Source organism: Lynx canadensis, chromosome D2 (assembly GCF_007474595.2).
Source record: "Lynx canadensis isolate LIC74 chromosome D2, mLynCan4.pri.v2, whole genome shotgun sequence".
Classification (NCBI taxonomy): Eukaryota; Metazoa; Chordata; class Mammalia; order Carnivora; family Felidae; genus Lynx; species Lynx canadensis.
Window position 1 is genome coordinate 47623099 of NC_044313.2, and position 11061 is coordinate 47634159.

Sequence of the window (11061 nt, forward strand, 5' to 3'; positions counted from 1 at the left end):
TCCAGAGTCCATGTGCTGGTGTTCCTGTCAGACATTGCCCTGATGAGCCCCACCAGGGCCTCACAGATACAACCTGCAAGTCTGAGGCTTTTCAAAATGCAGATATGCCAAATCAGAATCAGAATGTGAGTACTGACGTGTAAACATTCACATTCAGCAAGTTAATTCTTAAAACAAAAACAAACATATAATTACCATGGCCTTCTTTGGAAATAACACCAAAAGTCTGCGTTTGGGTTCCTTAGTGAACCTCATGGCTTTACTGAGCCCACCATGAACGTCCACACAGAGCACCCCACAACGTATCATCTCTCTCTCTCTCTCACTGAAGTTCTCAAGGAGAAGTTCAACCCGAAAATCTCTGAGAACTCATTCCCTCTGGAATCTCTTTGTGAAATAAATGAACCCCAGGACCCCAGCTCCAAGGAGCCACCCTCCCAGTATCTGGGACTCAGCCCACCTCTGGGAAGGAGGGGGGCCAGAGACTAGAACATGTGATTCTTGCTGTTAGAGATACACAGAAAGTATTGGTTTTCTTCCCCAGCAGACTTAAACAACCAAAAGCAAAATCCAACGATACAAACTGAACATCTCTCCACTATGGATTGACTGGATTATGGATACTATCATGGAATTATTGTTCATTTCAACAGGTGCGATCAGGATTGTCCTGGCTACCCAGGGGCAAAGGTACTCAGTCATGGCAGAGGCGCGCTGAAGTACATAGTGTGTGATCAGGAGTCAGCAGACTAAGGCTCCCAGATCTGCCCCCTGTTATTTAAAATAAAGTCTTGTTAAAGGACAGTCACCCCCATTTGCTTACATATTGTCTGTAGCCGTGTTTGTGCTACAATGGCCTGGTTGAGGAGTTGTGACAGAGACGGTGCGGCCGACAAAGCCTAAAATATTAGCTATCTGCACCTTTACCGAAAATAGTTTGCTAACCCCTGGGCTGGAGGATATGATGTCTTACAGCTTCCGTTCAAATTGTTTAGCGAAACAATTTAGCAGTAGCAATAAAAATGTACATACGTAGATATGTGTGTGTATATATATGTCTGCGTATAGATAGATACAGATATAGAGGAAGAGGAGGAAGGAGAATGAAAATTGGACAAGGCATCAATAACTGGTGAATTTCAGGGAAGAACACACGAACATTTGTTTTTTTCTCTCAATGTTGCTGCAAGTCTGAAATTGCTTTTAAATCGTATGTTTTGAGGGGCGCCTGGGTGGCGCAGTCGGTTAAGCGTCCGACTTCAGCCAGGTCACGATCTCGCGGTCTGTGAGTTCGAGCCCCGCGTCAGGCTCTGGGCTGATGGCTCAGAGCCTGGAGCCTGTTTCCGATTCTGTGTCTCCCTCTCTCTCTGCCCCTCCCCCGTTCATGCTCTGTCTCTCTCTGTCCCAAAAATAAATAAACGTTGAAAAAAAATTTTTTTTTAAATAAAATAAAATAAAATAAAAATAAATAAATAAATCGTATGTTTTGAGAGTAAATGAATCTCCTAAAAATGTATATATAACGCAAGGGAAAATTAAATAAGATCAATAGCAATGTAAATATATAAGCAGCAATTGCAATAGGTTTTAAAGTAATGAGAACAATCTTCTTCACGATAGCAACAAAAAATATTCAACCTAAGGTTTACGTAGAAAAGAAATGTGGAGCATTTAAATAAAACAATAAACTTCGCCCAGTTCCAAAAGACGGAGGCACCATGCGTATTTATAAGTTATTGTGCATGTTTGGGATTGGGTGGACGGTGCATAGAGAGGTGTTTCAAAAATTTTTATCAAAGACAAAAAGAAGCTTTGAGTAACAGGAAGAAGACACCACACCCTGAAAAAGAAGACTGCATGAGAAATACATCTCTAATGCGGATGTAATTCCAATGAAAATCACCATGTGTTTTTTTGTTGTTTCGGGGAGGAGGACGGCGACATGATGATTCAGATGTATCTCTAGTGGGCCAAGAATGACTAAAATTAGCCAAGGACATTTTGAAAATGAAGAGCAAGGATAGGTTCTTCCCTGATAGCAGATGTTAAACTTCATTTTAAAAGTGACAATAATTAAATAAGTGAATCTGGTTCAGGAGTAATCAATGAAGAAGAACCCATGAAGAGATCCAAAGGTAGGTAAGAAGAATCAAGGCAGCGAGTGCACTAAAAGAAGGGAGATAATATAATAAATGATGATGGGACAATTTGCTAACTATTTGGAAGAAAAACAAAGTTCTAGCCCTATATCATACCACACTCTAAGGTGGAGGGAAATTGGGGCACCTGGGTGGCTCAGCCGGTTAAGCGTCTGACTTTGGCTCAGCTCATGATCTCGAGGTTTGTGGGTTCAAGCTCCGTGTCGGGCTCTGTGCTGACAGCTCAGAGCCTGGAGCCTGCTTCTGATTCTGTCTCCCTCTCTCTCTCTGCCCCCCCCCCCCCGCTCACGTTCTGTCTCTGTCTCTGAGAAATGAACAAACCTTAAAAGAAAAAAATTAAAGTGGAGGGAAATTAAGTGCAAAGAAATAAAATCATGAAAGACATAGAAAACAACGTAGATTCGTGTTTTATAAGCTTGTAGTGGCACAGATCTTTCTTAGCATGTAACAATAATTTTTGAAAGGTTATATAGGGGCGCCTGGGTGGCTCAGTCAGTTGAGCGTCTGGCTTCGGCTCAGGTCACAATCTCGCAGTTTGTGAGTTCGAGCCCCACATCGGACTCTGTGCTGACGGCTCAGAGCCTGGAGCCTGCTTCGGATTCTGTGTCTCCCTCTCTCTCTACTCCTTCCCCACTCGTGCTCTCTCTCTCTCAAAAATAAATAAACATTAAAAAAAAAAGATTGATATAGTTGGCTAATAAAACTTGTAATCTTCTGTACGTCCGAAAGCACTATAACCACAATTAAGAAAAAATAACACTGAGAAGAATATTTGCAACATAAATGATCTTAAGGGGCCATTGTTCTATCTAGTCATTATAGGAAAAAATACTTTTAAAATGTTTAAATGTACACATTCCATGAATATACAATTTATAAAATAATATCATTAATAGGATTCAGCAGATTATTATTTTCTTCTTTTCACTTATATGTATTTTTGAGTTTTCTACCCTCACCCCCAAAATGTATTATTCCTGTAGGGGGAAAAAACGCAAAATAGGGACCAGGAAAAAAAATTTTTTTCAGGCAATCTTAACTTCTTACTAGAGCAGTAAATCTCCTTTACTGGCACTGAGCTTTCCCAGCATGAATAGGTATGCAAGGTTCCCAACAATTTTCTGTCCGGGGCCAGAAAATGTGCATTTTTCATATCCTTACATCCTCCAAAAATCTCAAGTTGGGTGTTGTTATTACCCTAATATTATAAACAAGAAAGTGAAGGCTCAGAGAAGTTCAGCCAGCTTCCCAAGGTCATGCAGCACTAACCAGTAGAACTGGAACTGGATGCCAGGCTGGTCTGACCACAAACTCAACACTTTCTAGGTCTCTTTGCAGGACCCTTCATTTGGGAGGCAGAAGGTCTGAGTTCTGATCCTGGCTCGGTCCCCAGCTACTTGTCCTTGGCAAATCTCTTCCTCTGTCTAACCCTCAGTTTCCTCATCTGTCCAGTGAGAAGTGACTTGGCCCAACTGTTGTGTCAAATTCCTTCCTGCTCAGACATGTGAGATTTCTGTTCAGTGCCAACCAATGCTCAAACCAGAGGTGGGCGCCAGTAGCCTGGGAGCCCGCATAGGTGGCCACACACACGTTCCACGCACGGCCTCACCTTGAATTCCTCATGGATGCGCTCCTCCAGGACTTTGGCAGCCTTACGGTCTTCCGTCTCCACTTTCCACTTCTCCGCCAGGATCCGGGCTTTCTCATTGGCCAGTGCATCCCGAAACTTCTTGGTGATTTCTGCCTCCTTCTGTCTCCTTCCAATAAAACACCAGCAGATATAAGCTCATGCAGGAGACTGAAGGACCACGTAAACACAGAGCTTCAAATAAAAACTATGAGCAATATTTCTGGGTCCATCAGAATGACAACGATCTAAGGTCAGCAAAACTCAATGTTGCCAAGTTGGAGAGAAACAGTCACCCTCCTGGAAGGGAGTGTCAATCAACAGAATTGTCAGGAAGCCAGGGATAAAAAAAAAAAAAAAAAAAAAAAAAAGACTCAGAAATCCTATATCTCACTCAAGTTTACAAAGATGTAGGTAGAAGATGTTCATCAGAGAATTTTTATAACATAACAAACGGCGAACAACCTAAATGTCCATCAACAGGGCCAATAAATTGGGTTTCTCATGTAATAGGATACTATATAGTAGTCTTAAATAACACTGTGAATCTATATTAATCAATTTATCAAGGTGTGAATAAAGCAGTTTATAAAGCACGTGCTGCCTAAATGCTCACCGTGATTATCTCAGGCGGTGGGCGTTGAGTTGTTGCTACAATTTTACAACCAAAATATTGTTATTAAGGGGAGCCTGGGTGACTCAGTTGGTTAAGCGTCTGCTTTCGGCTCCGGGCACGATCTCACGGTTCGTGAGTTCGAGCCCCACCCCGGGCTCTCTGCTGTGTGCGCAGAGCCCGCTTCAGATCCTCTGACCCTCTCTCTCTCTGCCCTCCCCCGCTTGTGCTTGTGCTCTCTCTCTCTCAAAAATAAATACATACATATATTAAGTAAATGAATGAATGAATAAATAAATAAATACTTAAAAATAAAATAAAATATTGTCACTTATTTTATAGGGGGGGTAGGGGAATGTTGAAGTCAACTTCATATGGATTTCCGAAAAAATAAAAGTTAAAAGTTGCTTATGAAAGAAGTCTGACTCCAAGTCTCACTGGGGGCTCAACTATGCACCTTGTGTGAGAAAGGCAGGTACGGTGAAGAGGAACAAGCAGCCACAAACGTGAACCCAAACTCCTCTGCTGTCCCAGGGACAACTCCACGAGGAATAGAGGAAAAGCATGCCATCTGTATCATCGCAGTGAATCCAATCTATGTCCAGACGGAAAGGGTGTTGTTATGCCCGAACCACAGATGTGAAAACTGAGACCCCACATCAGCTTACAAGTAACTGGTGGAGCCGGGATTTGAACCCACCAGACCTACCTGATGGAAGACTGGTGCTTTGGTCCCCTAATCTTAGCTGAGCTAAGAAAACGGCCAGCCAGCTGCCTGGCACCTCCCCCCTCCCACCCACAACCTAGCGTCCTGCGGCTTGGACCCACCGTAGGCTCTGTGTTCAGACCCGACCCGGTACCCGTCTGCACCTCTCACCAGAGCTCTTCGGCCTCCCTCTGTGCCTGCAGCCGCGCCCTCTCCGCAATCAGCTCCTCAGAGATCTCTTCATAGGGCTTGTCGCCAGGGCCTTCTCCCATGATCCAGACCCAGACTTCACCATCTGCCCCCAGGAGCCACTGGATGTGCTTGTCACTCGCTGCCTCACAGCAGAAGGAGGCACCAGGAAGGAAGAAGAAACAGGTCTGAGTCCCAATTAGTACGGGATGAGCTAGGTTGGCCGACGGAGCACAACCTTCACACCTCTCTACAGAGCAGTGTCATCAACAAAGGCATTCCAGAGAGATACCGGCCGGCCCGAGTGCAATGCCACCTCCCTCTCTCCCTCCCGCCCCTTCTGGGGAGCATCACAGCTGCCAAAGCCGGTGCCCAAGGCTGGAACTGGTGTTGGAGGCCGAGGCCCTCTGAGATCTTCAGCAGACAGCGCACCAGTCCTTCCTCTCTCTCCCTCCCGTCCACTGGCTGGAAACGGGGAACGGAGATAGTGTTGTAAGATGAAGACGCTAGGCCCCTGACCCACATCAGCCTGTAACGTGAGGAAGAAATAAACCCGTGTTGTTTTAAGCCACTGAGATTTCTTGGTTTGCCGGCGGCAACAGACCCCATCGATTCCCGTGACTAAAATGCAAATCTGTCCCCAAAGCGGGGTAGTGCTGACACAGAAATGTAAACTATGTAATGCCATTGCCTTAGCAGGTTGCTGGCATTCAGCAGCAGGCTGAATGGATGGCCAGAGATCCATGATATGCAAGGGCAAAACACTTGATCAAATTGTCAGATGCTGCAACTGGAAAGGCAGACCCTCGTACCTTCTGACCTTGCCACTCTAAGGAAGACGCTAGAAAACAGAACATTGAGAGCAGGTGTTGGTTGCTAGCAGCTGTGTTCAGCAAGGTGTTAAGAGAAAGAAAGGAGTTCAAGAAAGGATTGAGTGCTTAGCAAATCAAAATGAAAGAGAATAGAGAGAATATAGAAATTTGGGACTTTGTAGGATTGGAAAAGCCACCTCTTTCTAGGGCCCAAATTACAAGAGATGGGATTTTTTTTTTTTTTTAAGTTTTGCATGACAGAGCCTAATAAAACTTCTAAGGTGAATAAAGTGACCTAAGGTACAGGTGGCCATGAGAATGTACTCCGCAGACATCCAACTACAGACAGCATAACTGAGCAAACAGTACAGTCCCTGTGCTCTTGTGTTTGCCCATGGCCGTGCTTCCCAGAGGTGGCCCCAGTCTTTGACTCAGCATGGTGGGCCCATTCCTAGGGGACACCAGACCCTTCGGATGGGCAGCTTCCATGTGGCCTGGACAAGCTTCCCTTGGGCTGCATGGCTGCCTAGAACACCTCGTCCCCTCATCTGCCTTCCCTGCCTCCTTCACTCAGGGTCAGACTTGTGCTGCAGGGTGATGGCTCTCCCACACTCCTCCAGCACTCTTCCCCTTTCCCCCCACAGGTGTTTCCTGAATAAAACCCTTGTGTGTGTAACCCCATCCCTGTCTCTAACTCCTCGGAGGAGCCAGGCTAACACAAGCGCATGAAGAGTGCAATCCTTCCCACTTACTTTTCTTAAAATTTTTTTTTTTTCAACATTTATTTATTTTTGGGACAGAGAGAGACAGAGCATGAACGGGGGAGGGGCAGAGAGAGAGAGGGAGACACAGAATCGGAAACAGGCTCCAGGCTCTGAGCCATCAGCCCAGAGCCCGACGCAGGGCTCGAACTCCCGGACCGTGAGATCGTGACCTGGCTGAAGTCGGACGCTTAACCGACTGCGCCACCCAGGCGCCCCTTTCCCACTTACTTTTCAAAGAGCCTGAAGATAGATGCCCTTCGGTTGCAAGTAGAGGTATAGGGAAAAAGAGGCAGAGAATTACAGTCAGCTTGCAAAATATGTCTAGAAAAGAATTTTAGATGTTGTTCCTGGGACATGGAAGCAAACAGATCAGAAGCCTACTAAGTTTTTGAGTCTGAACTAAAACAAAAAAGCCTTCGATTATTCAAGACTTCAGCAACCTTTGGGTACCCAACCTCCATGAATGAATGGGAGGCAGATTTCAAAGGGTATCCTGATCCAAGGAGGGCGTGGTCCTCAACACTCATTCAGATGAAGCCAAGGGGGACAATGAACAAGGAGGAGCCTCCTCTAGGGCACAGTCCTACCCTCATTCAAGGCTGTCCCCTCACTGCCAGGACAGGAGAACTTCACAGTGCCTGACTAGCAGGACTTCAGGAATGCTATCAACTAGTGACTGAGTGAGGCTCACATTCTCCTCTTTTCCATAGTGGACTTGCTCTACTGCCGTGCACTGTGTCGTACGGGGTGGGGGTGGGGGTGGGGTTGTTTAGGTAACATGTCTTTTCAGCCACACCCAGACATTCTAGAGATTAATGCAGAATCCATGCAGACTGTGGACTTTGGGCTGGATGCAGTGACTGCCTGCGACTTGAGGGTGTCCCCATTAAGGAGATGGTGAGTGTATTTACATGAAGAGGAGAACACAATGTGTGAGGGACCAGAATGACAATCTATGACAACGGCCGTGCTGTCTGGCACCCTATTTCCCTTCCCTGAACCCACCAGATGACTACTTTTCTCAGCTCCCCTTCAGCTCCATGTGGCCATGTGAAGGAATTCTAGTCTATGAATGTCAGGGGATCTGATTTGTACGCTCTCAGGCTGTGGCTTTTGCAACTGGTCTGTCTTTTCCTCGTTGTCTCTCATCCACCCATTTCATCCAAGATGGTGGCATCGTGAGAAAAAAGCAGCCTGATCCACGAGCCCATGTTTGAAAGCCAATGACACAGAAGAGTTACCTCATCCACATCAAGAAATAAAGCTTCCTCACTTAATTCGCTGAAATTTCAGCGTGTATCTATTACCGAGGGCAGCATTAATTCCCTGATACAGGAGGGCACTGTCATTTTTCTGCACGTTGAAAGAAATATTGTAATAGAGAAACACAGGCTTAATTATGACTGGTAGAAACAGGGAGGCAACCGCTATTAAAATTATAAATCTTCTTAAATTTTTTTTAATGTTTATTTATTTGGGGGAGAGAGAGAGAGAGTGTGTGTGAGCATGGGCAGGGCAGAGAGAGAAGGAGACACAGAATCCGAAGCAGGCTCCAGGCTCTGAGCTGTCGGCACAGAGCCCGATGCGGGGCTCAAACTCACAAACTGTGAGATCATGACCTGAGCCGAAGTCCGACGCCTAACCAACTGCGCCACCCAGGCGCCCCATACATCTTCTAAATTAATAGTGGGGGGAAATAAGTGATAAGAGGCCTACCGATCTTATGAAAATATGTAAAGGGACAAGAGAAAACAACAAAAACTATGCAGCTGTTACAGCAGACAGTCAGTTCCTGACCACCGCCCACCCCACCCCCACCTTCCTCCCTGCATCAGAAAACCCCGATCTGCTCAGGGTGTTACAGACATCTCTCAGCTTTGGGAGAGGCATGTTTCTACGCCGGCCTCAAAGGACAAGTAAAACTGGTGAGCGATCGATCTAGAAGAGAGCAAATGTCCCTGTTTCTGGCAAAGTGGACGTAAGTGGAAGTCTGAGCAAAGGGCTTTCCCCCTCGGAACAAAAGGGGAAGACTCCTTGGAAGAAACCCCTTCACCCTTTCCTCCTTCCTCCTCCCTGGAATGAAGAGGTGAGGCCAGGGACAGCTGGAAGACTTTTGTCTCTAGGAGGAAGAAAGCCACAAGCTAAGGGCAAGCAAGGAGAAAGAGAGGATTCGGGGCCTTCATGATTCTGTTGAGCAGATACACCAATACTAACCCGTGCAGTACATCTCCAGCCTGGCCATTGCAGGCAAGTAAGGAACTTCACAGAATACAGTTCTATCATTATCAAATGAAATGTGACCATATAAACAAGAAATAGTTATTTAATGAAGCAACTATTTGCTAGGTGCTCCATTAGGTAAAGTCAAGCACATCATTAACTGATATAGGTAACAAACACAAAATAACACTGAAACCCTAAACCCTAAGTATGTTCGTTAACACAAAAAACACGAACAGAATTCCCCTGTTGAAAATCTGAGGCTTCCAGACGTGGTCAAAAGATAAAATCTAGGGGCAGCTGGATGGCTTAGTCGGTTTAGCATCTGACTCTTGATCTCAGCTCAGGTCTGGATCTCAGGGTCATGAGTTCAAGCCCCACGTTGAGCTGCACGCTGGGCATGAAGTCTACTTAAAAAAATAATAACAATATAAAAAGAATAAAAGAATAAAATCTAACTGTGGATTATTTAAATAAAACATACATTTTTTTTTTACAAGAAAAAGGTTAAAAATAAAGAGCTAGCTAACAATAGACTGTGAAAAGGTGAGCAAAAAGAAAGCAAGAGTGGCAATGTCAAACAAAGCAAATTCAAGGACAAATGTGTTCAACAAGACAAAGAAGAATACTGTGTGGTAATAAAAGATGCACTCCACAAAGAAGATGTAACAGTCATGAAACTTGACACAATATGTGATACAGCAGACAACTTGCATCAAACAAAATTCCAAACTTTTTAAATTTTTAAAAAAATTTTTTTAATCTTTATTTTTGAGAAAGAGACAGAGTGTGAGCAGGAGGAGGAACAGAGAGGGAGACACAGAATCCAAAGCAGGGTCCAGGCTCCGAGGTGTCAGCACAGAGCCCGACACGGGGCTCAAACCCACAAACTATAAGATCATGACCTGAGCCGAAGTTGGATGCCCAACCGACTGAGCCACCCAGGCACCCCCTAACTTTTTAAATTTTTAAAAAATATGTATTTATTTTGAGAGACAGAGAAAGAGAGCAAGTAGGGGAGGGGCAGAGAGAGAGGGAGACAGAGAATCCCCAGCAGGATCTCCACCGTCATTGCAGAGCCCGTCGCAGGGCTCAAACTCACAAACCTCGAGTTCATGACCTGAGCCAAAATCAAGAGTTGGACACTCAACCCACTGACCCACCCCGGTGCCCTCAGAAAACTCCTAACAAGGCAAGAAGAATTTGAAAATGTATATATATATGATGCAAGTTTTACTACATTTATTTCAGAAGTTGATGGATCACATAGATTTTTTTAATTATTTAAATATTTAAAAATTTTTAAATTATTTAAAAATAATATAGAGGATTTGAATAATGTGTCAACAAAATTTTAGTTACTAATTACAGAACTTTATTCCTTAGCTTTTGACATTATACTTTTTTCCTTTTGAGCTTGCAAATATGAGGAGAACTTTATAGGCCATAATCTCTAATAATAATACAAAAACTAGAAATCAATGGGAAAAATAGCCATTTTTAAAAGTCATTAATAAATTTGGGTCACCTGGTGGCTCAGTCTGTTAAGCATCCAACTCTTGATTTTGGCTCAAGTTATGATCCCAGGCTCTTGGGATTGAGCCCCACCTCAGGCTCCACGTTGGGTGTGGAACCTGTTTAAGATCCTCTCTCTCTCCCTCTGCCCCTATCCCTGCTCGCACTCTCTTTCTCTAAAAAAATAAAAATTAAAAAATAAAAATAAAAGCCATTAATAAATTCATAATTAACAAGATATCTCCTAGGTCTTCTATGAAATCTTAGAAAAAAATCAAAATTGAAATTATGCATTATGTAAAAAGAAAATGTAGCCCAAAACTATCGGCACATAAAAGAAAAATTATAGACTTAAAGGCTTTCCTTTTTGATGTCCCCATGAAGATGCACCTCTCTTCTCCAAGCACGTAACAATGATAAATACAAAATAATAGGGGAAAAAATGCATAGGAATAC

At 44.2% G+C, this 11061-nt stretch overlaps 1 protein-coding gene across 2 annotated transcripts in view; it reads right to left on the reverse strand.

The window, feature by feature from the left end:
• SH2D4B (SH2 domain containing 4B) overlaps nt 1-5556 on the reverse strand; it is a 62742-nt gene extending 57186 nt beyond the window's left edge. Inside the window, exons 1-2 of one of the 2 annotated variants that reach the window (XM_032595226.1) lie at nt 5277-5556; nt 3769-3916 (exon numbers count right to left, since the gene is read on the reverse strand). In XM_032595226.1, the coding sequence (XP_032451117.1) occupies nt 3769-3916; nt 5277-5377 (249 nt within the window). In that variant the 5' untranslated portion in view covers nt 5378-5556. The remainder of the gene's footprint in view (nt 1-3768; nt 3917-5276) is intronic. The other variant, XM_032595225.1, reaches the window with a different exon arrangement.
• Nucleotides 5557-11061: the final 5505 nt, after the last annotated feature.